This window comes from Procambarus clarkii, chromosome 3 (genome assembly GCF_040958095.1).
Source record: "Procambarus clarkii isolate CNS0578487 chromosome 3, FALCON_Pclarkii_2.0, whole genome shotgun sequence".
Lineage (NCBI taxonomy): Eukaryota > Metazoa > Arthropoda > Malacostraca > Decapoda > Cambaridae > Procambarus > Procambarus clarkii.
In genome coordinates, this window is record NC_091152.1 from 62,875,266 (window position 1) to 62,901,890 (window position 26,625).

Genomic DNA, 26,625 nt, shown 5'->3' on the forward strand with positions numbered 1-26,625 from the left:
TGGGTTGTGTCGTAGTCAACAGTGTTGGGTTGTGTCGTAGCCAACAGTGTTGGGTTGTGTCGTAGTCAGCAGTGTTGGGTTGTGTCGTAGTCAACAGTGTAGGGTTGTGTCGTAGCCAACAGTGTTGGGTTGTGGCATAGCCAACAGTGTTGGGTTGTGTCGTAGTCAGCAGTGTTGGGTTGTGTCGTAGTCAACAGTGTTGGGTTGTGTCGTAGCCAACAGTGTAGGGTTGTGTCGTATTCAACAGTGTTGGTATTTGTCGTAGTCAACAGTGTTGCTATGTGCCGTAGCCAACAGTCTAGGGTTGTGTCGTAGCCAACAGTGTTGGGTTGTGTTGTAGCCAACAGTGTTGGGTTGTGTCGTAGCCAACAGTGTAGGGTTGTGTCGTATTCTACAGTGTTGGTATGTGTCGTAGTCAACAGTGTTGGGTTGTGTCGTAGCCAACAGTCTAGGGTTGTGTGGTAGCCAACAGTGTTGGGTTGTGTTGTAGCCAACAGTGTTGGGTTGTGTCGTAGCCAACCGTGTTGGGTTGTGTTGTAGCCAACTGTGTTTGGTTGTGTCGTAGTCAACAGTGTTGGTATGTGTTGTAGCCAACAGTGTTGGTATGTGTCGTAGTCAAAAGTGTTGCTATGTGCCGTAGCCAACAGTCTAGGGTTGTGTCGTAGTCAACAGTGTTGGTATGTGTTGTAGCCAACAGTGTAGGGTTGTGTCGTAGCCAACAGTGTTGGGTTGTGTCGTAGCCAACAGTGTTCGGTTGTGTCGTAGTCAACAGTGTTGGGTTGTGTCGTATTCAACAGTGTTGGGTTGTGTCGTAGCCAACAGTGTTGGGTTGTGTCGTAGCCAACAGTGTTGGGTTGTGTCGTAGTCAACAGTGTTGGGTTGTGTCGTAGCCAACAGTGTTGGGTTGTGTCGTAGTCAACAGTGTTGGGTTGTGTCGTAGTCAACAGTGTTGGGTTGTGTCGTAATCAACAGTGTTGGGTTGTGACGTAGCTAACAGTGTTGGGTTGTGTCGTAGCCAACAGTGTTGCTATGTGCCGTAGCCAACAGTGTTGGGTTGTGTCGTAGCCAACAGTGTTGGGTTGTGTCGTAGCCAACAGTGTTGGGTTGTGTCGTAGTCAACAGTGTTGGGTTGTGTCGTAGCCAACAGTGTTGGGTTGTGTCGTAGCCAACAGTGTTCGGTTGTGTCGTAGCCAACAGTGTTGGGTTGTGTCGTAGTCAACAGTGTTGGGTTGTGTCGTAGCCAACAGTGTAGGGTTGTGTCGTAGTCAGCAGTGTTGGGTTGTGTCATAGTCAACAGTGTTGGGTTGTGTCGTAGCCAACAGTGTTGGGTTGTGTCGTAGCCAACAGTGTTGGGTTGTGTCGAAGTCAACAGTGTTGGGTTGTGTCGTAGCCAACAGTGTAGGGTTGTGTCGTAGTCAACAGTGTTGGGTTGTGTCGTAGCCAACAGTGTAGGGTTGTGTCGTAGTCAGCAGTGTTGGGTTGTGTCATAGTCAACAGTGTTGGGTTGTGTCGTAGCCAACAGTGTTGGGTTGTGTCATAGTCAACAGTGTTGGGTTGTGTCGTAGCCAACAGTGTTGGGTTGTGGCATAGCCAACATAGTTGGGTTGTGTCGTAGTCAGCAGTGTTGGGTTGTGTCGTAGTCAACAGTGTTGGGTTGTGTCGTAGCCAACAGTGTAGGGTTGTGTCGTATTCAACAGTGTTGGTATGTGTCGTAGTCAACAGTGTTGGGTTGTGTCGTAGCCAACAGTCTAGGGTTGTGTGGTAGGCAACAGTGTTGGATTGTGTTGTAGCCAACAGTGTTGGGTTGTGTCGTAGCCAACAGTGTTGGGTTGTGTTGTAGCCAACTGTGTTTGGTTGTGTCGTAGTCAACAGTGTTGATATGTGTTGTAGCCAACAGTGTTGGTATGTGTCGTAGTCAACAGTGTTGCTATGTGCCGTAGCCAACAGTCTAGGGTTGTGTCGTAGTCAACAGTGTTGGTATGTGTTGTAGCCAACAGTGTTGGGTTGTGTCGTAGTCAACAGTGTAGGGTTGTGTCGTAGCCAACAGTGTTGGGTTGTGCGTAGCCAACAGTGTTGGGTTGTGTCGTAGCCAACAGTGTTGGGTTGTGTCGTAGCCAACAGTGTTGGGTTGTTTCGTAGCCAACAGTGTTGGGTTGTGTCGTAGCCAACAGTGTTGGGTTGTGTCGTAGTCAACAGTGTTCGGTTGTGTCGTAGTCAACAGTGTTGGGTTGTGTCGTATTCAACAGTGTTGGGTTGTGTCGTAGCCAACAGTGTTGGGTTGTGTCGTAACCAACAGTGTTGGGTTGTGTCGTAGTCAACAGTGTTGGGTTGTGTCGTAGCCAACAGTGTTGGGTTGTGTCGTAGTCAACAGTGTTGGGTTGTGTCGTAGTCAACAGTGTTGGGTTGTGTCGTAATCAACAGTGTTGGGTTGTGACGTAGCTAACAGTGTTGGGTTGTGTCGTAGCCAACAGTGTTGCTATGTGCCGTAGCCAACAGTGTTGGGTTGTGTCGTAGCCAACAGTGTTGGGTTGTGTCGTAGCCAACAGTGTTGGGTTGTGTCGTAGTCAACAGTGTTGGGTTGTGTCGTAGCCAACAGTGTTGGGTTGTGTCGTAGCCAACATTGTTGGGTTGTGTCGTAGCCAACAGTGTTGGGTTGTGTCGTAGCCAACAGTGTTGGGTTGTGTCGTAGCCAACAGTGTTGGGTTGTGTCGTAGCCAACAGTGTTGGGTTGTGTCGTAGTCAACAGTGTTGGGTTGTGTCGTAGCCAACAGTGTTGGGTTGTGTCGTAGTCAGCAGTGTTGGGTTGTGTCGTAGTCAACAGTGTAGGGTTGTGTCGTAGCCAACAGTGTTGGGTTGTGGCATAGCCAACAGTGTTGGGTTGTGTCGTAGTCAGCAGTGTTGGGTTGTGTCGTAGTCAACAGTGTTGGGTTGTGTCGTAGCCAACAGTGTAGGGTTGTGTCGTATTCAACAGTGTTGGTATTTGTCGTAGTCAACAGTGTTGCTATGTGCCGTAGCCAACAGTCTAGGGTTGTGTCGTAGCCAACAGTGTTGGGTTGTGTTGTAGCCAACAGTGTTGGGTTGTGTCGTAGCCAACAGTGTAGGGTTGTGTCGTATTCTACAGTGTTGGTATGTGTCGTAGTCAACAGTGTTGGGTTGTGTCGTAGCCAACAGTCTAGGGTTGTGTGGTAGCCAACAGTGTTGGGTTGTGTTGTAGCCAACAGTGTTGGGTTGTGTCGTAGCCAACCGTGTTGGGTTGTGTTGTAGCCAACTGTGTTTGGTTGTGTCGTAGTCAACAGTGTTGGTATGTGTTGTAGCCAACAGTGTTGGTATGTGTCGTAGTCAACAGTGTTGCTATGTGCCGTAGCCAACAGTCTAGGGTTGTGTCGTAGTCAACAGTGTTGGTATGTGTTGTAGCCAACAGTGTAGGGTTGTGTCGTAGCCAACAGTGTTGGGTTGTGTCGTAGCCAACAGTGTTCGGTTGTGTCGTAGTCAACAGTGTTGGGTTGTGTCGTATTCAACAGTGTTGGGTTGTGTCGTAGCCAACAGTGTTGGGTTGTGTCGTAGCCAACAGTGTTGGGTTGTGTCGTAGTCAACAGTGTTGGGTTGTGTCGTAGCCAACAGTGTTGGGTTGTGTCGTAGTCAACAGTGTTGGGTTGTGTCGTAGTCAACAGTGTTGGGTTGTGTCGTAATCAACAGTGTTGGGTTGTGACGTAGCTAACAGTGTTGGGTTGTGTCGTAGCCAACAGTGTTGCTATGTGCCGTAGCCAACAGTGTTGGGTTGTGTCGTAGCCAACAGTGTTGGGTTGTGTCGTAGCCAACAGTGTTGGGTTGTGTCGTAGTCAACAGTGTTGGGTTGTGTCGTAGCCAACAGTGTTGGGTTGTGTCGTAGCCAACAGTGTTCGGTTGTGTCGTAGCCAACAGTGTTGGGTTGTGTCGTAGTCAACAGTGTTGGGTTGTGTCGTAGCCAACAGTGTAGGGTTGTGTCGTAGTCAGCAGTGTTGGGTTGTGTCATAGTCAACAGTGTTGGGTTGTGTCGTAGCCAACAGTGTTGGGTTGTGTCGTAGCCAACAGTGTTGGGTTGTGTCGAAGTCAACAGTGTTGGGTTGTGTCGTAGCCAACAGTGTAGGGTTGTGTCGTAGTCAACAGTGTTGGGTTGTGTCGTAGCCAACAGTGTAGGGTTGTGTCGTAGTCAGCAGTGTTGGGTTGTATTATAGTCAACAGTGTTGGGTTGTGTCGTAGCCAACAGTGTTGGGTTGTGTCATAGTCAACAGTGTTGGGTTGTGTCGTAGCCAACAGTGTTGGGTTGTGGCATAGCCAACAGTGTTGGGTTGTGTCGTAGTCAGCAGTGTTGGGTTGTGTCGTAGTCAACAGTGTTGGGTTGTGTCGTAGCCAACAGTGTAGGGTTGTGTCGTATTCAACAGTGTTGGTATGTGTCGTAGTCAACAGTGTTGGGTTGTGTCGTAGCCAACAGTCTAGGGTTGTGTGGTAGGCAACAGTGTTGGGTTGTGTTGTAGCCAACAGTGTTGGGTTGTGTCGTAGCCAACAGTGTTGGGTTGTGTTGTAGCCAACTGTGTTTGGTTGTGTCGTAGTCAACAGTGTTGATATGTGTTGTAGCCAACAGTGTTGGTATGTGTCGTAGTCAACAGTGTTGCTATGTGCCGTAGCCAACAGTCTAGGGTTGTGTCGTAGTCAACAGTGTTGGTATGTGTTGTAGCCAACAGTGTTGGGTTGTGTCGTAGTCAACAGTGTAGGGTTGTGTCGTAGCCAACAGTGTTGGGTTGTGCGTAGCCAACAGTGTTGGGTTGTGTCGTAGCCAACAGTGTTGGGTTGTGTCGTAGCCAACAGTGTTGGGTTGTTTCGTAGCCAACAGTGTTGGGTTGTGTCGTAGCCAACAGTGTTGGGTTGTGTCGTAGCCAACAGTGTTGGGTTGTGTCGTAGCCAACAGTGTTGGGTTGTGTCGTAGCCAACAGTGTTGGGTTGTGTCGTAGCCAACAGTGTTGGGTTGTGTCGTAGCCAACAGTGTTGGGTTGTGTCGTAGCCAACAGTGTTGGGTTGTGTCGTAGCCAACAATGTTGGGTTGTGTCGTAGCCAACAGTGTTGGGTTGTGTCGTAGCCAACAGTGTTGGGTTGTGTCGTAGCCAACAGTGTTGGGTTGTGTCGTAGCCAACAGTGTTGCGTTGTGTCGTAGCCAACAGTGTTGGGTTGTGTCGTAGCCAACAGTGTTGGGTTGTGTCGTAGCCAACAGTGATGGGTTGTGTCGTAGCCAACAGTGTTGGGTTGTGTCGTAGTCAACAGTGTTGGGTTGTGTCGTAGCCAACAGTGTTGGGTTGTGTCGTAGTCAACAGTGTTGGGTTGTGTCGTAGCCAACAGTGTTGGGTTGTATCGTAGTCAACAGTGTTGGGTTGTGTCGTAGCCAACAGTGTTGGTATGTGTCGTAGCCAACAGTGTTGCTATGTGCCGTAGCCAACAGTGTTGGGTTGTGTCGTAGCCAACAGTGTTGGGTTGTGTCGTAGCCAACAGTGTTGGGTTGTGTCGTAGCCAACAGTGTTGGGTTGTGTCGTAGCCAAAAGTGTTGGGTTGTGTCGTAGCCAACAGTGTTGGGTTGTGTCGTAGCCAACAGTGTTTGGTTGTGTCGTAGCCAACAGTGTTGGGTTGTGTCGTAGCCAACAGTGTTGGGTTGTGTCGTAGTCAACAGTGTTGGGTTGTGTCGTAGCCAACAGTGTTGGGTTGTGTCGTAGCCAACAGTGTTTGGTTGTGTCGTAGTCAACAGTGTTGGGTTGTGTCGTAGCCAACAGTGTAGGGTTGTGTCGTAGCCAACAGTGTTGGGTTGTGTCGTAGCCAACAGTGTTGGGTTGTGTCGTAGCCAACAGTGTTCGGTTGTGTCGTAGCCAACAGTGTTGGGTTGTGTCGTAGTCAACAGTGTAGGGTTGTGTCGTAGCCAACAGTGTTGGGTTGTGTCGTAGCCAACAGTGTTGGGTTGTGTCGTAGCCAACAGTGTTCGGTTGTGTCGTAGCCAACAGTGTTGGGTTGTGTCGTAGTCAACAGTGTTGGGTTGTGTCGTAGCCAACAGTGTAGGGTTGTGTCGTAGTCAGCAGTGTTGGGTTGTGTCATAGTCAACAGTGTTGGGTTGTGTCGTAGCCAACAGTGTTGGGTTGTGTCGTAGCCAACAGTGTTGGGTTGTGTCGTAGTCAACAGTGTTGGGTTGTGTCGTAGCCAACAGTGTAGGGTTGTGTCGTAGTCAACAGTGTTGGGTTGTGTCGTAGTAAACAGTGTAGGGTTGTGTCGTAGTCAGCAGTGTTGGGTTGTGTCATAGTCAACAGTGTTGGGTTGTGTCGTAGCCAACAGTGTTGGGTTGTGTCATAGTCAACAGTGTTGGGTTGTGTCGTAGCCAACAGTGTTGGGTTGTGGCATAGCCAACAGTGTTGGGTTGTGTCGTAGTCAGCAGTGTTGGGTTGTGTCGTAGTCAACAGTGTTGGGTTGTGTCGTAGCCAACAGTGTAGGGTTGTGTCGTATTCAACAGTGTTGGTATGTGTCGTAGTCAACAGTGTTGGGTTGTGTCGTAGCCAACAGTCTAGGGTTGTGTGGTAGGCAACAGTGTTGGGTTGTGTTGTAGCCAACAGTGTTGGGTTGTGTCGTAGCCAACAGTGTTGGGTTGTGTTGTAGCCAACTGTGTTTGGTTGTGTCGTAGTCAACAGTGTTGATATGTGTTGTAGCCAACAGTGTTGGTATGTGTCGTAGTCAACAGTGTTGCTATGTGCCGTAGCCAACAGTCTAGGGTTGTGTCGTAGTCAACAGTGTTGGTATGTGTTGTAGCCAACAGTGTTGGGTTGTGTCGTAGTCAACAGTGTAGGGTTGTGTCGTAGCCAACAGTGTTGGGTTGTGCGTAGCCAACAGTGTTGGGTTGTGTCGTAGCCAACAGTGTTGGGTTGTGTCGTAGCCAACAGTGTTGGGTTGTTTCGTAGCCAACAGTGTTGGGTTGTGTCGTAGCCAACAGTGTTGGGTTGTGTCGTAGCCAACAGTGTTGGGTTGTGTCGTAGCCAACAGTGTTGGGTTGTGTCGTAGCCAACAGTGTTGGGTTGTGTCGTAGCCAACAGTGTTGGGTTGTGTCGTAGCCAACAGTGTTGGGTTGTGTCGTAGCCAACAGTGTTGGGTTGTGTCGTAGCCAACAATGTTGGGTTGTGTCGTAGCCAACAGTGTTGGGTTGTGTCGTAGCCAACAGTGTTGGGTTGTGTCGTAGCCAACAGTGTTGGGTTGTGTCGTAGCCAACAGTGTTGCGTTGTGTCGTAGCCAACAGTGTTGGGTTGTGTCGTAGCCAACAGTGTTGGGTTGTGTCGTAGCCAACAGTGATGGGTTGTGTCGTAGCCAACAGTGTTGGGTTGTGTCGTAGTCAACAGTGTTGGGTTGTGTCGTAGCCAACAGTGTTGGGTTGTGTCGTAGTCAACAGTGTTGGGTTGTGTCGTAGCCAACAGTGTTGGGTTGTATCGTAGTCAACAGTGTTGGGTTGTGTCGTAGCCAACAGTGTTGGTATGTGTCGTAGCCAACAGTGTTGCTATGTGCCGTAGCCAACAGTGTTGGGTTGTGTCGTAGCCAACAGTGTTGGGTTGTGTCGTAGCCAACAGTGTTGGGTTGTGTCGTAGCCAACAGTGTTGGGTTGTGTCGTAGCCAAAAGTGTTGGGTTGTGTCGTAGCCAACAGTGTTGGGTTGTGTCGTAGCCAACAGTGTTTGGTTGTGTCGTAGCCAACAGTGTTGGGTTGTGTCGTAGCCAACAGTGTTGGGTTGTGTCGTAGTCAACAGTGTTGGGTTGTGTCGTAGCCAACAGTGTTGGGTTGTGTCGTAGCCAACAGTGTTTGGTTGTGTCGTAGTCACCAGTGTTGGGTTGTGTCGTAGCCAACAGTGTAGGGTTGTGTCGTAGCCAACAGTGTTGGGTTGTGTCGTAGCCAACAGTGTTGGGTTGTGTCGTAGCCAACAGTGTTTGGTTGTGTCGTAGTCAACAGTGTTGGGTTGTGTCGTAGCCAACAGTGTTGGGTTGTGTCGTAGCCAACAGTGTTGGGTTGTGTCGTAGCCAACAGTGTTGGGTTGTGTCGTAGCCAACAGTGTTGGGTTGTGTCGTAGTCAACAGTGTTGGGTTGTGTCGTAGCCAACAGTGTAGTGTTGTGTCGTAGTCAACAGTGTTGAGTTGTGTCGTAGCCAACAGTGTAGGGTTGTGTCGTAGTCAGCAGTGTTGGGTTGTGTCGTAGTCAACAGTGTTGGGTTGTGTCGTAGCCAACAGTGTTGGGTTGTGGCATAGCCAACAGTGTTGGGTTGTGTCGTAGTGAGCAGTGTTGCGTTGTGTCGTAGTCAACAGTGTTGGGTTGTGTCGTAGCCAACAGTGTAGGGTTGTGTCGTAGCCAACAGTGTTGGTATGTGTCGTAGTCAACAGTGTTGGTATGTGTTGTAGCCAACAGTGTTGGGTTGTGTCGTAGTCAACAGTGTTGGTATGTGTTGTAGCCAACAGTGTTGGTATGTGTTGTAACCAACAGTGTTGGTATGTGTTGTAGTCAACAGTGTTGGTATGTGTTGTAGCCAACAGTGTTGGTATGTGTTGTAGCCAACAGTGTTGGGTTGTGTCGTAGTCAACAGTGTAGGGTTGTGTCGTAGCCAACAGTGTTGGGTTGTGTCGTAGTCAACAGTGTTGGTATGTGTTGTAGCCAACAGTGTTGGTATGTGTTGTAGCCAACAGTGTTGGTATGTGTTGTAGCCAACAGTGTTGGTATGTGTCGTAGTCAACAGTGTTGGTATGTGTTGTAGCCAACAGTGTTGGTATGTGTTGTAGCCAACAGTGTTGGGTTGTGTCGTAGTCAACAGTGTAGGGTTGTGTCGTAGCCAACAGTGTAGGGTTGTGTCGTAGCCAGCAGTGTTGGGTTGTGTCGTAGTCAACAGTGTAGGGTTGTGTCGTAGCCAACAGTGTTGGTATGTGTCGTAGCCAACAGTGTTGGGTTGTGTCGTAGCCAACAGTGTTGGGTTGTGTCGTAGCCAACAGTGTTGGGTTGTGTCGTAGTCAACAGTGTTGGTATGTGTTGTAGCCAACAGTGTTGGTATGTGTTGTAGCCAACAGTGTTGGTATGTGTTGTAGCCAACAGTGTTGGTATGTGTCGTAGTCAACAGTGTTGGTATGTGTTGTAGCCAACAGTGTTGGTATGTGTTGTAGCCAACAGTGTTGGGTTGTGTCGTAGTCAACAGTGTAGGGTTGTGTCGTAGCCAACAGTGTTGCGTTGTGTCGTAGCCAACAGTGTTGGGTTGTGTCGTAGCCAACAGTGTTGGGTTGTGTCGTAGCCAACAGTGATGGGTTGTGTCGTAGCCAACAGTGTTGGGTTGTGTCGTAGTCAACAGTGTTGGGTTGTGTCGTAGCCAACAGTGTTGGGTTGTGTCGTAGTCAACAGTGTTGGGTTGTGTCGTAGCCAACAGTGTTGGGTTGTATCGTAGTCAACAGTGTTGGGTTGTGTCGTAGCCAACAGTGTTGGTATGTGTCGTAGCCAACAGTGTTGCTATGTGCCGTAGCCAACAGTGTTGGGTTGTGTCGTAGCCAACAGTGTTGGGTTGTGTCGTAGCCAACAGTGTTGGGTTGTGTCGTAGCCAACAGTGTTGGGTTGTGTCGTAGCCAAAAGTGTTGGGTTGTGTCGTAGCCAACAGTGTTGGGTTGTGTCGTAGCCAACAGTGTTTGGTTGTGTCGTAGCCAACAGTGTTGGGTTGTGTCGTAGCCAACAGTGTTGGGTTGTGTCGTAGTCAACAGTGTTGGGTTGTGTCGTAGCCAACAGTGTTGGGTTGTGTCGTAGCCAACAGTGTTTGGTTGTGTCGTAGTCACCAGTGTTGGGTTGTGTCGTAGCCAACAGTGTAGGGTTGTGTCGTAGCCAACAGTGTTGGGTTGTGTCGTAGCCAACAGTGTTGGGTTGTGTCGTAGCCAACAGTGTTTGGTTGTGTCGTAGTCAACAGTGTTGGGTTGTGTCGTAGCCAACAGTGTTGGGTTGTGTCGTAGCCAACAGTGTTGGGTTGTGTCGTAGCCAACAGTGTTGGGTTGTGTCGTAGCCAACAGTGTTGGGTTGTGTCGTAGTCAACAGTGTTGGGTTGTGTCGTAGCCAACAGTGTAGTGGTGTGTCGTAGTCAACAGTGTTGAGTTGTGTCGTAGCCAACAGTGTAGGGTTGTGTCGTAGTCAGCAGTGTTGGGTTGTGTCGTAGTCAACAGTGTTGGGTTGTGTCGTAGCCAACAGTGTTGGGTTGTGGCATAGCCAACAGTGTTGGGTTGTGTCGTAGTGAGCAGTGTTGCGTTGTGTCGTAGTCAACAGTGTTGGGTTGTGTCGTAGCCAACAGTGTAGGGTTGTGTCGTAGCCAACAGTGTTGGTATGTGTCGTAGTCAACAGTGTTGGTATGTGTTGTAGCCAACAGTGTTGGGTTGTGTCGTAGTCAACAGTGTTGGTATGTGTTGTAGCCAACAGTGTTGGTATGTGTTGTAACCAACAGTGTTGGTATGTGTTGTAGTCAACAGTGTTGGTATGTGTTGTAGCCAACAGTGTTGGTATGTGTTGTAGCCAACAGTGTTGGGTTGTGTCGTAGTCAACAGTGTAGGGTTGTGTCGTAGCCAACAGTGTTGGGTTGTGTCGTAGTCAACAGTGTTGGTATGTGTTGTAGCCAACAGTGTTGGTATGTGTTGTAGCCAACAGTGTTGGTATGTGTTGTAGCCAACAGTGTTGGTATGTGTCGTAGTCAACAGTGTTGGTATGTGTTGTAGCCAACAGTGTTGGTATGTGTTGTAGCCAACAGTGTTGGGTTGTGTCGTAGTCAACAGTGTAGGGTTGTGTCGTAGCCAACAGTGTAGGGTTGTGTCGTAGCCAGCAGTGTTGGGTTGTGTCGTAGTCAACAGTGTAGGGTTGTGTCGTAGCCAACAGTGTTGGTATGTGTCGTAGCCAACAGTGTTGGGTTGTGTCGTAGCCAACAGTGTTGGGTTGTGTCGTAGCCAACAGTGTTGGGTTGTGTCGTAGTCAACAGTGTTGGTATGTGTTGTAGCCAACAGTGTTGGTATGTGTTGTAGCCAACAGTGTTGGTATGTGTTGTAGCCAACAGTGTTGGTATGTGTCGTAGTCAACAGTGTTGGTATGTGTTGTAGCCAACAGTGTTGGTATGTGTTGTAGCCAACAGTGTTGGGTTGTGTCGTAGTCAACAGTGTAGGGTTGTGTCGTAGCCAACAGTGTAGGGTTGTGTCGTAGCCAGCAGTGTTGGGTTGTGTCGTAGTCAACAGTGTAGGGTTGTGTCGTAGCCAACAGTGTTGGTATGTGTCGTAGCCAACAGTGTTGGGTTGTGTCGTAGCCAACAGTGTTGGGTTGTGTCGTAGCCAACAGTGTTGGGTTGTGGCGTAGCCAACAGTGTTGGGTTGTGGCGTAGCCAACAGTGTTGGGTTGTGTCGTAGCCAACAGTGTTGGGTTGTGGCGTAGTCAACAGTGTTGCGTTGCGTTGTAGTAAATAAATAAATAAATAAATGTTTATTCAGGTAAGATACATACATACAAGAGATATTTACAAAAATTGATAGATTTATAGATAGAGCTAGTACATACAGTGCCTAAAGCCACTATTACGCAATGCGTTTCGGGCAGAAAAAACTTTAATGACTAAAACCTAAAACTAATTGAGTTTAAAGTGTAAAATGTGTTGAGAACAAATAAAAATAAAAATAAGAAAGGGGGGAACATGTTTGAAAAAGCAGCACAAATACAATTTGGTCGACAAACAGCGTTGTTTAAGAAAAACAGACATGGGTTGACAGTAGAGGGGTAAGGTAGGTTACAGGGAATTTATTAGGTAGTGCTTCGTTTTTATCTTAAATTGGTGGAGAGAAGTACAGTCTTTAACATGATTGGGAAGGTCATTCCACATTCTGGGTCCCTTGATTTGTAGAGCATTTCTAGTTTGATTAAGTCGTACTCTTGGAATATCAAAACTGTATTTGCTTCTGGTGTGGTGCTCATGGGTTCCTTCAATGAAGCTTTTGAGGTCAGGATTGGCATTACAGTTCAGCGTTTTATATATGTATAATACACATGAGAGAATGTGTAGTGACTTAATGTCCAACATATTCAGAGATTTGAGTAGGGGTACCGAGTGATGTCTGGGGCCAGAGTTGGATATTGTCCTAATAGCAGCTTTGTGTTGAGTAATTAGAGGACATAAATGATTTTGGGAAGTAGAACCCCAAGCACAAATACCATAGTTGAGATATGGATAGATGAGGGAGTAATAGAGCGTCACCAGGGCAGGGCGGGGTACATAATATCTGATCTTAGAAAGAATGCCAACAGTTTTTGAAACTTTTTTTGATATATTAAAATATGTCCCTGGAAATTCAGCTTCTCGTCAATGTGAACGGCAAGGAATATGCCATCTATTTTGTTACAAATTTGGGTACTGTTTATTCTGAGATTTATTTGATTAGAGGATTTATTGCCAAACAGAATATAGAAAGTTTTGTCAATGTTAAGGGAGAGTTTGTTGGCAGTTAGCCAAAGATGGACTTTATTTAGCTCAGTATTTACTGTGGCATTTAGAGCAAGGGGGTCAGGACTGGAGTAAATGAAGGTTGTGTCGTCAGCAAATAGAATTGGTTTGAGGTGTTGGGAGGCATTTGGAAGGTCATTAATGTAGATGAGAAAGAGGAGAGGGCCAAGTATGCTGCCCTAAGGAACACCGATGTTGATGGGTAGCGTGGGAGAAATTGAATTATTCACAGAAACATACTGGAGCCTGTCAGTAAGGTAAGATTTGAGGTATTGTAGGAAGTGTCCTCTGACTCCATAATGATGTAATTTAAGAAGAAGGTTTAGGTGGTTGACAGTGTCAAAAGCCTTACGCAGGTCCACAAATAACCCAACAGGAAACTCATTTTTATCAATATCAACAGTCAAACAGATTTAGTCAATATTGTTGGTATCTGTCGTTGCCAACAGTGTTGGGTTGTTTCGTAGCCAACAGTGTTCGGTTGTATCGTAGTCAACAGTGTTGGGTTGTGTCGTAGTCAACAGTGTTGGGTTGTGTCGTAGTCAACAGTGTTGGTATCTGTCGTAGCCAACAGTGTTGGGTTGTGTCGTAGTCAACAGTGTTGGTATCTGTCGTAGCCAACAGTGTTGGGTTGTGTCGTAGCCAACAGTGTTGGGTTGTGTTGTAGCCTACAGTGTAGGGTTGTGTCGTAGCCAACAGTGTTGGGTTGTGTCGTAGCCAACAGTGTTGGGTTGTGTCGTAGCCAACAGTGTTGGGTTGTGTCGTAGCCAACATTGTTGGGTTGTGTCGTAGCCAACAGTGTTGGGTTGTGTCGTAGCCAACAGTGTAGGGTTGTGTCGTAGCCAACATTGTTGGGTTGTGTCGTAGCCAACAGTGTTGGGTTGTGTCGTAGCCAACAGTGTAGGGTTGTGTCGTAGCCAACAGTGTTGGGTTGTGTCGTAGCCAACAGTGTTGGGTTGTGTCGTAGCCAACAGTGTTGGGTTGTGTCGTATTCAACAGTGTTGGGTTGTGTCGTAGCCACAATCAACCTTCAGTGCATGACAGTGTCAAGTCACCACTGGGCGCTAAAGCTGCACAATTATTCACTGTTGGCTGTTATTCACTAACAATCACCATGAGTCATATCCTGTATTTCCTGTCTTGTTCCTCCTTACTAAGCATATGTCATGGTCGTGTGTGGACCACTCCCTAACATGCATACAATTATTATTTGATATTATTGTATGTATATATTATTATTTTAATATTTTAATTCCATTCGCTGTTCGTTGTTCAATTCGTTGTTCCATTCGCTCGGATGCGAATGGAACAACGTTCCATTCGCATCCGAGCAGGTTTTTAAATACATACTCTATAGATGTCACGTCTGTGACGGTAAAAAAAAAGACATGCTTTTCTGAAAAACTGTGTTTTTCATGTAAGGGAAATCTTCTAAACCTTTTTACCGATTGCTTTGAAATTTTGACACAACGTTGCATTCGAATAGGCGTGTCTTTTTATATATCTACTATATACATGCCTCACCTGTGATAGGAAAAAACATGCATTTTTTTAAAAAACAGCGCCATCTGTTGGACGTAAGAAAAACACTCTGTAATCTCCGAAAGTTCTTCACCAATTGGTTTGAAATTTTGACACAACGTTGCATTCGAATAGGCGCATCTTTTTATATACCTACAATATAGATGCCACCCCTGTGACAGGTAAAAACATGCAGTTTTGAAAAACAGCGCCATCTGTTGCAAATAATAGCAACATACACACTATACTAAATATATCACGAATTCCATTTCAATGTTTCCGATTGCGTTGATAAATTTTACTTACATAGATTTCGATTTATTTTAATTTTTAGTGAATTATTTTGTGTGATATTGTGTTGGAATTGAGCTGTGTTGTTTATCATACCGTTCATTTCTTAAGTATAAGTATAGATGCAACACCTGTGACAGGTAAAACTATGCTTTTCTTACATGCAACAGCGCCATCTGTTGCATGTAAGAGCAACACACATGCTATACTAGATATGTTACAATTCCATTTCAATGTTTCTGATTGCATTGATAAATTCAATTTTCCTAGATTTCTTATTTATTTTCATTTTGATTAAATTATTTTTTGTGAATTGCGTTGGAATTCGGCTGTGTTGTTTACCAGACCGTTCATTTCGTGAGAATAGTTTCTTTTTATATTTTTTCATATTTTCATTTCATTTTTAACTGTTTTTCTTATATTTCAGTTATGGGAACATCAGATCACTTGATGTTCCCAATTTTCTGAAGGGAACATCAGACCATTTGGGAAGGCATCGGACGAGGGGAGTGGGGCATGGTGGGGATGACGAGGGGACTGAAATGAGAGATGGTGGGGAGGACGAAGGGACAAGGGAGGGGGAAATGGTGGGGAAGGAAGAGAGGACAGGGGAGTTTGGGATGATGGGGACGAGGGGATGGGGGAAAGGAGAATGGTAGGGAGGACAAAGGGACGGGGGAGTGGGGAAAGGTTGGGAGGCCGAGGAGACGGGTGAGGGGAAAATGGTGGGGAGGACTGGGAGACAGGGAAGGTTGTTGTGGCTCAGCAACGCACGTGTTGCTGAGCCACAGCAACGCGTGGCCGGGTACTGCTAGTATGTATATATATGTATATATATATATATATATATATATATATATATATATATATATATATATATATATATATATATATATATATATATATATATGTCGTACCTAATAGCCAGAACGCACTTCTCAGCCTATTATGCAAGGCCCGATTTGCCTAATAAGCCAAGTTTTCATGAATTAATTGTTTTTTGACTACCTAACCTACCTATCCTAACCTAACCTAACTTTTTCGGCTACCTAACCTATAGAGATAGGTTAGGTTAGGTTAGGTAGGGTTGGTTAGGTTCGTTCATATATCTACGTTAATTTTACCTCCAATAAAAAAAATTGACCTCATACATAATGAAATGGATAGCTTTATCATTTCATAAGAAAAAAATTTGAGAAAACATATTAATTCAGGAAAATTTGGCTTATTAGACAAATCGGGCCTTGCATAGCAGGCCGAGTACGACGTTCTGGCTACTAGGTACAACATATATATATATATATATATATATATATATATATATATATATATATATATATATATATATATATATATATTGTGACAATAATCTCCTTCAAGAGATTGAGCCTGCTCTTCCCTCCACAATTACGTCGATACAACTATATAAAACTACTATGGAAGAAATGTCCAACAACGACAACAACATCTCCAAGGTTTGCCAGAGCGCAAAACGTATGCAGCCAGGAACACCTGCTCAGACTCAAACCGCCAAACTACCCGTCTTGCTGCCAGCTCCTCTGATTGGTCGCCGGTCGGGCTGCAACTGCACTCCACCCCCCCCATACTACTTGATGTCTGGGGCCGCCACGACCTCAGTCCTCAGAATATTCCGTGCTTTCACACAGTTAACATTTCTCCCTGCTAGACGTAAGCTTTGGCGTACGTGTACTGAGAGAGGTGATAGCTTAAAGCCAATATTCCAGTACCTTTCATTTATTTGTCTATTGCACTTGTTATTTTGCTCACTTGTCTTAACGTAACTTTTCATTGTGTCATTTAATTATTCTTATTATTTTGATTGATTTTATTATACGAATTTGTTTGTCCATTTTATTCATGTTTGTTTATTTAACGTAATTAAAATTTCATTGTTAAAATTTACTTGTGTTTTGTGTGTCTTCTCCTTACCTTACCACAGACGAAGTTCCAGATTTTCTATTTTTTTTTAATACTATGTGACGAGGCCATACCCCTAGCTTTGAACAGCCGAACACCAACGCGTTACCGTCACATATTATATGGGGGCCTGTCCGGGATGCTTCACTCAGGTACTGGTGCCAAGTGGTAATTTATGGTAAGCGTATTTAACTTTGTTAATGTAGCTTTTACTATTTTTCATATTCAATTTCATTTTTTATAAGGTGCGGTGTATTGTGCATTACGAGAGTAACATATGGTGAAGGTGAGACAACTTTGGATTACGTGGTGACTGTAGGCCTCAGTCATACTCTTAATTGGTCATCTCTCCCTCCGTGTTATTACTCATGTTTACCATCTTTGTCCCTTGGATATTTCTCATTTTTGACAGATCATCATATTGGTACCCTGGTACTGTGGTCTGCCCCGGGTCAAGAGTACCCAATCTTCTGCAATCTGACTGTAGGAGGACAAAGAGGGCCATAGTTCCTCTAGCTCGAACTTTAGTTGCTGAATTGGGACCTCAGCAGCAGTTCTCGTCACCAGTTGACACCTCGCACCCCTACACGTCAGTCAGAGATGATGATACATACAACGGTAGGGAATTAGCTTACTTTTTCAGAGCACAAAAGTTCGCTAATTCTGTAAGTATCATATTAAATTCAGTAGGAAAAACTTGCTTTATGTCCTATAGAGACTTGGCAAGGTATGCCTACATCCTTGGACTACCAATTTTACTTTTGAGGCAATTTAATGTTTCATTTGTTTTCGAAACTCTGTTTCATTTGTTAGTAGGATTTTCTTGCCCTTATCCTCTTACATGAGTACCGGGTACAAGATTTCCTGCGCCCTTGATTTAATTTAATCATTTAACATCTTTTACTTAACTTTAATTGTTAAAGATCTCACAGGATAGGTACCAGTTGCCACGTTGTCCTGTTTCTGACATTCACTATTGAATATTCGTGTACCTTTATTTGCTAATTTCACCATGTTTCGTCTCCAAGCTTTCCGTGCAAATCCAGCAGGTGAAATAGGGACTTTAAGTCGTGCCAAGAGGACTGAATTACAAACTCTTGCACATGAGTATCAACTAGAAGTTCCCTACCAAGCCAACAAAAATGACCTATACAACCTGTTGCTGGATTACTATTTAGAGCAAGGTAAGATAGACTCTGAAACTCATGAAACTTACTATATTGCAGATAAAACTGACTTGGCAACGATGAAACTCAAACTAGAGCTGGCCAAGATTGAACGTGAGCAGCAAAGAGAAGCAGCTGCCATAAGAAGGGACGAACAAGAACGCGAAGCTGCCTTGAGGAGAGACGAACAAGAACGCGAAGCTGCCTTGAGGAGAGAAGAACACGAACGTGGACTCGCCCTCCACGAACGTGAGGTCGCATTACTCCGTGAACGTGAACGAGTACAGCTTGAAACACTCCAGGAGCGGGAACGCGTACAGCTTGAAACCAAACAACGCGAGTTGGAGATGCAACGCGAACATGACAAGCAACAAGCGACTCTGGCTCTAGAGTGTCGTCAACGAGAAATCGCCTTGGAAACTTCACACTTCACTCAACGCCAACAAGCTACTGCCAATCTTCCCGTCAGTTTTAATATATCACATGCAAGTAAGTTAATGCCATCCTTTGTAGAAGCAGAAGTTGATGTGTTCTTTACCACCTTTGAAACCCTTGCTAATCAACTCAGTTGGCCTGTCGACCATTGGGCCACACTTCTCAGAGTCCATCTTACAGGTAGAGCTGCAGTCACACTCAGTACTCTGGCGTCTGAGAATGACTACCCGACTCTGAAACAAGCAGTGTTGGACGCCTACCTCCTCTCTACTGAAAGTTATAGAAGGAAATTCCGTGACCACCTGAAGGCAAGTACCACTACCTTCCTTGAGTTTGCTAACACGAAACGGAGATATTTCATGAAATGGCTGGAAGCAGCACATGTCTCTACTTTTACAGAACTCGTCAACCTGATGCTTGTTGAAGAATTCTTGAGACGTGTGCCGCCTCCTGTCCGCCTCTACTTAGCAGATAAAGAAGAAACCGACTACCTGAAGTGTGCTAAGTCGGCTGACACTTACAGCCTCATCCACCGGCTGACACCCGAACCATCCTCCAGTAAGAAGTCGTGGTACAGTTACGAGAAAGTGAGCCCCGATCAAGCTGGTTCACAACTGTACTGCAAGTATTGTAGACTCTATGGACATACCATAGACAAGTGTGGTAAGTCTCAATACAAGGGAACCACTGTCCAACAAAAACCCAAACCAACTCCTCCTAAGTCCGGTAAGCCTGTGATGAATGTTGGTGTTAATGTTAATGATCTTTCTCTTTTCAGTAACCACCTGTATACTGGAACTGTCTCTGCCAACGGTTCAAATCCGGAGGGACGTTTCAAATTGAAGATCTTGAGGGACACAGCGGCTCTTCAATCGATCATCTTGAAGTCGGCTGTGCCCAACATCACCTACACCGGAGAAACTGTCTTCATCACTGACCTCACTGCTACCACTCCATACCCTCTCGCCAGAGTCCACCTGAATTGTCCCTACGTGAACGGGGAAGTCCAAGTCGCAGTCAGGGAAAAGCCTTTTCCCATGCCTGGAGTGCAACTTCTCCTAGGAAACGACTTGGCAGAAGACCTGCAACCGACCAACCTGATCGTCATGGACAAACCCCAGGTGTGTAACTCTGTGCCAAGTAACCCTATTCTAGAGTATGTTCCAGCAGAGGTTCAAGAGAGTGATGAAGTTTCTCCTCCGGTTCTCGTGACCACCTGTGCACAAGCCGCACGTCCACAGCCAGCTGACTCTACTGCTACCGCTGTCCCTCAAGACCTTCAGAAACTACCCCCGCATCTGACCAAGTTGGAGTTCCGTAAGTTGCAGAGGGAAGATCTTACTTTAACACCATTGTTTTTCCAGGCTGAGACTCAACCCGACAGTATTCCTGGGTTCTTCCTAGAGAACGACTTGCTCTACCGCAGATATAGACCCAGTAAACTGAAGGAGGAGGACGGTTGGGCCAACATCGAACAACTTGTGATTCCCACCAGCCTGCGGCCCACTATTCTACACCTGGCCCACGGAGCGCTCTCCCACTACGGCTTCAACAAGACTTACCATGGAATTCGTCAAGACTACTACTGGCCAGGTATGGTAAATAACGTCAAACAGTACGTAAAACGGTGTCATACATGTCAGATGGCAGGCAAACCGAACATCTCCATTCTCAGAGCGCCACTGATTCCCATACAGGTGCCTGCGGAACCTTTCCACAGACTCATAATAGACTGTGTTGGTTCTTTACCTCGGACCAGTTCAGGTAACGCCTACATCCTAACCATCCTGTGTCCTACCACCAGATTTCCCATAGCAGTTCCAGTGAAGAACATCACGGCTGCTACGGTTATAAAACATCTATTGAAGATCTTCACTCAATACGGATTTCCCAGGGAGATTCAAAGTGACTGTGGTACCAACTTCACCAGTGATCTCTTCAAAAGGACACTGGAGGAGTTCAACATCAAACAGGTATTGTCCAGCCCCTATCATCCTGCTTCACAGGGTTCTCTTGAACGTAGTCATCAGACCATCAAAGCACTCTTGAAAAAGTTTTGTAGTGAAACCTCGAAGGATTGGGATAAGCAGATTGACCTTATAATGTGTATTTTCAGAAGTCTCCCCAATGAGTCCCTAGGAGTATCTCCTTATGAGATGCTCTACGGCCGTAAGTGCCGTACTCCCCTTAAGGCTTTCAAAGACTCTCTCCGAGATGCCACCTTCAGTGAGCATCAGAATGTGCCCCAGTTTCTTCAAAACCTTCAACACATTCTAGAGAGAGTCCACCGTTTTGCCCATGATAATCTATTGAAAGCCCAGGAGAGAATGAAGACTCATTACAACCAGACCAGCAAAGTAAGAAAATTCAAGCCGGGAGACTTCGTCCTTGCATATTTCCCTATCCCAGGTTCACCTTTCCAAAACAGGTTTTCAGGACCCTACCGCGTCAAAGAGTGCAGGAATAACAACAACTACGTAATAGAGACTCCAGATAGGCGGCGGAAGACCCAGCTGTGCCACGTCAACCTCCTGAAGCAATATAATGGTATTCCTCCCACTGTCCTAATTAACTATTCCACCTTCACAGAACCCTACATCCACAGTGAGACCTTCCCAGCTTCTCCTCCCGAAAGCACTGACAAGGAGTCAGCGCTTTCTAATTCCGAAATCCTTAATGATCTTTCCAAATACTTTCAGGATAATCATAGTGCACCTCTCGTCAAGATCTTCAGAGAACATAAAGAGTTGTTCCGAGATGACCCCCAAGAGTGTAATGTTACCCAGCACGACATCCAACTGCTCCCCGACACCCGGCCGATTCGTCAACCCTTCTACCGAATCAGCCCGAGCAAGAAGGAAGTCATGCGTGCTGAGGTGCAGTACCTCTTGGATCATGGACTGGCTACACCTTGTGAGTCCCCCTGGGCCTCGCCTTGTATCTTGGTGCCCAAACCCCAAGGTAAGGTGCGGTTATGTACCGACTATCGTAAACTGAACAATGTAACTGTTAAGGATGCTTACCCCTTGCCAAGGATAGATGACATCCTTGATGCCATTGGTAGTGCCCAGTACTTGTCCCAAGTGGACTTGCTTAAGGGGTACTATCAAGTGTGTCTAACGGAGCGAGCTAAAGAGATATCTGCCTTCATCACTCCTTTTGGACTTTTCAGATATGAACGCCTTCCTTTCGGACTATGTAATGCCCCGGCCACCTTTCAGAGAGCTGTCTACCGTGTCATCCAGGGCTTGGATAACACATACGCCTACCTGGACGATATCGTCGTAGCCTCCAACACCTGGAGTGAACATCTGCTCCAGCTGCGACGTCTGTTCTCCAAGCTCCTGACAGCCGGCCTCACCATCAACCTGGGCAAGTCCACTTTCGCGAAAGGTAAAGTGCGTTATCTGGGTCATGTTATTGGGAGTGGCAGCATAGCTCCGTTAGACTCACACACTCAAGCCATCCAACAGTATCCACAGCCTACCACCAGGAAGCAGCTCCTGCGCTTCCTTGGTCTTGCCTCCTACTACCGTAGGTTTGTGAGGAATTTCAGTACAGTCGCCACACCTCTAATTCTATTAACCAGTCCCAAGCAACGGTATAATTGGACCATGCAGCAAACCGTTGCTTTCGAACAACTCAAATTCCTCCTCTGTTCTAACCCCATTCTCGCCTCTCCAGATATCACCAAGCCTTTCGTCCTTCATGTCGACGCCAGTGGTACCGGCGTTGGTGGTGTCCTGATGCAACAACGAGGCGAGGAGGTTCTACCTGTCAGCTACTACAGCTACAAACTGAAACCACACCAGAGGAACTACAGCACTATTGAAAAGGAGCTACTATCCATCGTCCTGAACCTCCAACACTTCGCTCCGTACCTACAAGGCGCCAGGTCTACCACCATCTTCTCAGACCACAACCCTCTCCGCTTCCTACATCAAGCCCAATTCACCAACCAGCGTCTTCTACGATGGGCTCTGTATTTACAAGATTTCAACCTGGAGATCCGCTATATCAAGGGTTCTGACAACACCATAGCCGATGCCCTCTCCAGAGTTTATGAAGTAGAAGCGACTCCATCCATTACTCCACCACATAACGACGTACTTCTTCCAGAACCGCAGGCTTCGGGGGAGAGTTGTGACAATAATCTCCTTCAAGAGATTGAGCCTGCTCTTCCCTCCACAATTACGTCGATACAACTATATAAAACTACTATGGAAGAAATGTCCAACAACGACAACAACATCTCCAAGGTTTGCCAGAGCGCAAAACGTATGCAGCCAGGAACACCTGCTCAGACTCAAACCGCCAAACTACCCGTCTTGCTGCCGGCTCCTCTGATTGGTCGCCGGTCGGGCTGCAACTGCACTCCACCCCCCCATACTACTTGATGTCTGGGGCCGCCACGACCTCAGTCCTCAGAATATTCCGTGCTTTCACACAGTTAACATTTCTCCCTGCTAGACGTACGCTTTGGCGTACGTGTACTGAGAGAGGTGATAGCTTAAAGCCAATATTCCAGCACCTTTCATTTATTTGTCTATTGCACTTTTTGTTATTTTGCTCACTTGTCTTAACGTAACTTTTCATTGTGTCATTTAATTATTCTTATTATTTTGATTGATTTTATTATACGAATTTGTTTGTCCATTTTATTCATGTTTGTTTATTTAACGTAATTAAAATTTCATTGTTAAAATTTACTTGTGTTTTGTGTGTCTTCTCCTTACCTTACCACAGACGAAGTTCCAGATTTTCTATTTTTTTTTAATACTATGTGACGAGGCCATACCCCTAGCTTTGAACAGCCGAACACCAACGCGTTACCGTCACAATATATATATATATATATATATATATATATATATATATATATATATATATATATATATATATATATATATATATATATATATATATATATATATGTCGTACCTAGTAGCCAGAACTCACTTCTGAGCCTACTATGCAAGGCCCGATTTGCCTAATAAGCCAAGTTTTCATGAATTAATTGCTTTTCGACTACCTAACCTACCTAACCTAACCTAACCTAACTTTTTCGGCTACCTAACCTAACCTAACCTATAAAGATAGGTTAGGTTAGGTTAGGTAGGGTTGGTTAGGTTCGGTCATATATCTACGTTAATTTTAACTCCAATAAAAAAAAATTGACCTCTTACATAATGAAATGGGTAGCTTTATCATTTCATAAGAAAAAAATTAGAGAAAATATATTAATTCATGAAAACTTGGCTTATTAGGCAAATCGGGCCTTGCATTGTAGGCTGAAAAGTGAGTTCTGGCTACTAGGTACGACATATATATATATATATATATATATATATATATATATATATATATATATATATATATATATATATATATGTCGTACCTAGTAGCCAGAACTCACTTCTCAGCCTACTATTCAAGGCCCGATTTGCCTAATAAGCCAAGTTTTCCTGAATTAATATATTTACTATATTTTTTTTCTTATGAAATGATAAAGCAACCCTTTTCTCTATGTATGAGGTCAATTTTATGTTATTGGAGTTAAAATTAACGTAGATATATGACCGAACCTAACCAACCCTACCTAACCTAACCTAACCTATATTTATAGGTAAGGTTAGGTTAGGTAGCCAAAAAAAGCTAGGTTAGGTTAGGTTAGGTAGGTTAGGTAGACGAAAAAACATTAATTCATGAAAACTTGGCTTATTAGGCAAATCGGGCCTTGAATAGTAGGCTGAGAAGTGCGTTCTGGTTATTAGGTACGACATATATATATATATATATATATATATATATATATATATATATATATATGTCGTACCTAGTAGCCAGAACGCACTTCTGAGCCTACTATGCAAGGCCCGATTTGCCTAATAAGCCAAGTTTTCCTGAATTAATATATTTTCTCTAATTTTTTTCTTATGAAATGATAAAGCTACCCATTTCATTATGTATGATGTTAATTTTATTTTATTGGAGTTAAAATTAACGTAGATATATGACCGAACCTAACCAACCCTACCTAACCTAACCTAACCTATCTTTATAGGTTAGGTTAGGTTAGGTAGCCGAAAAAGGTAGGTTAGGTTAGGTTAGGTAGGTTAGGTTGTCGAAAAACAATTAATTCATGAAAACTTGGCTTATTAGGCAAATCCGGCCTTGAATAGTAGGCTGAGAAGTGCGTTCTGGCTACTAGGTACGACATATATATATATATATATATATATATATATATATATATATATATATATATATATATATATATATATATATATATATATATGTCGTACCTAGTAGCCAGAACGCACTTCTCAGCCTACTATGCAAGGCCCGATTTGCCTAATAAGCCATGTTTTCATGAATTAATGTTTTTTCGACTACCTAACCTACCTAACCTAACCTAACATAACTTTTTGGGCTACCTAACCTAACCTATAAAGATAGGTTAGGTAAGATTGGTTAGGTTCGGTCATATATCTACTTTAATTTTAACTCCAATAAAATAAAATTGACTTCATACATAACGAAATGTGTTGCTTTATCTTTTCATAAGAAAAAAATTAGAGAAAATATATTAATTCAGGAAAACTTGGCTTATTAGGCAAATCGGGCCTTGCATAGTAGGCTGAGAAGTGCGTTCTGGCTACTAGGTACGACATATATATATATATATATATATATATATATATATATATATATATATATATATATATATATATATATATATATATAAATATATATACTTTTTCTGAAAAAAAATGTTTTCCACGTGTTTTTCATATGAGGGAAATCTTCGAAACCTCTTTGCCAATTGCTTTGAAAATTTGACACAACGTTGCATTCGAATAGGCGCGTCATTTTATGTACCAACTGTATAGATGCCACCCTTGTGACAGGTAACGACATGCGTTTTTTAAAAACAGCGCCATCTGTTGCACATAATAGCAACATGCACGCTATACTAAATATGTCACGAATTCCATTTTAATGTTTCCGATAGTATTGATCAATTTTATTTTCATAGATTTTGATTTATTTTCTTTTTGATTTAATTATTTTGTGTGAATTGTGTTGGAATTAAGCAGTGTTGTTTACCATAACGTTCATTTCGTGAGTATAGTTTTTTTTTTTAATATTTTCTATTCATTTTTAACTGTTTTTCTTATATTTCAGCGATGGGAACATCAGATCACTTGATGTTCCCAATTTTCTGATGGGAACATCAGACCATTCGGGAAGGCATCGGACGAGGGAGTGGGGAATGGTGGGGAGGACGAGGGGACGGAAGTGAGAGATGGTGGGGAGGACGAGGGGACGGAAGTGAGAGATGGTGGGAAGAACGAAGGGAAAAGGGAGGGGGTAATGGTGGGGAAGACAAAAGGACAGGGGAGTGGGTCATGGTGGGAAGGAAGAGGGGAAGGTGGAGTGGGGAATGGTGGGGAGGCCGAGGAGACGGGTGAAGGGGGAATGGTGGGGAGAACTGGGGGACATGGAAGGTTGTTGTGGCTCAGCAACGCACATGCGTAATATTATTTTATTTGGCGTCGAGGTTTCGTATTAAGGACAGTTCAGAAAGTCTGACGAATATATAAAATGATCCGGCCACTAAACTAACTATCACCTGCCAATTTAACGTGGCGGTGAACACTGGTGGCTGGGCGAGGCGCTGTGGTTAGCTCCGTCGTGTCATTTAGCAATATTGCTGTCGCTTCGTCTGCATGAAACCTGCGTGTGGGAATATTGCTCAAAAATACTAACAATATTGATAGTTTTGCCTGGAGTTGGGCAGTTTGTGCTGGCTGTCCCTTCGTCTATGGTCGTGGAGTAATTCTATATCACTAACGAGAGCCGCTGTATTCCCAGGTGCCTAAACGTAAGAGAATTCGGTAGAAATATAACTGTATTTTTGTGTTTGTCCGAGTAAAGGAAATTCTCAGAGGCGGATTTAATGATGAATTTATAGGATGAGTTGTGGTGGTGTGAGGTGGAGAGGTGGAGCGGTGTGGTGGAGGCACGAGTCAGTGTGGCTGCAGCCGTCGTGGTGGGAGGGTGTACAGCGCTCCGCTCCGTACCTGGACCAGCTGAGCCCAACAGCTTCTGGTGATACGACCATTACTGATTGTTAATAAACGTCAACGCCTTCCTTCCCCCTCACGCTCGCGGGGTATTGACTCGCTGATAACAATGAGGATGAGATACAGCCTAACCTCAGAAACTTATGACGACAATTTAAAGTTTTATTTTACTAATAGGGAGAAAACCAATTTGGTAAAGTAATGATCAAGTGTTAAATAGAATAATTAATTAACGTGATTTAGCATCCAAGCACTGATGATAATCATTCTCAGCTTATTACCTGGTGTTGTATTTGTCTATTGTATTCAGTAAACAGACTGTTGTAGTTACGTAGTCAAGAATTGACTTGTTTACTCGTGAGTAATATTCATCTCTGAAACAATTGATCAACTCTACAGAAACCCTTGAGAGCAAGAGATATTGACCTTTAATTAGATATCAAAACTGAACGTTTGGATCTTAGGAAATTTCTCCTACTTAAGGTGGTGCGGCGAGTGGATGGTCAGTCCTGGTGTAACCAAGTCCTGTTGAAAGTGGCTAGCCAGTAAGGACTCCGAGTCTGACCTTAAATAGTAAAAACCCCGACCGCCTGGACCCCCTCTCTGACCCCCTAAGCAGTGTCGACCCCCTCTCTAACCCCCTAAGCAGTGTCGACCCCCTC

At 44.8% G+C, this 26,625-nt stretch overlaps 1 protein-coding gene across 1 annotated transcript in view; it reads left to right on the forward strand.

Moving 5' to 3' along the window:
* The window catches only part of LOC138369125 (uncharacterized), a 68,283-nt gene extending 42,524 nt beyond the window's left edge, over positions 1-25,759 (forward strand). The window contains exon 21 of the mRNA XM_069332068.1: positions 25,752-25,759. Coding sequence (XP_069188169.1) covers positions 25,752-25,759 — 8 coding nt within the window. The remainder of the gene's footprint in view (positions 1-25,751) is intronic.
* The last annotated feature ends 866 nt before the right edge of the window (positions 25,760-26,625 follow it).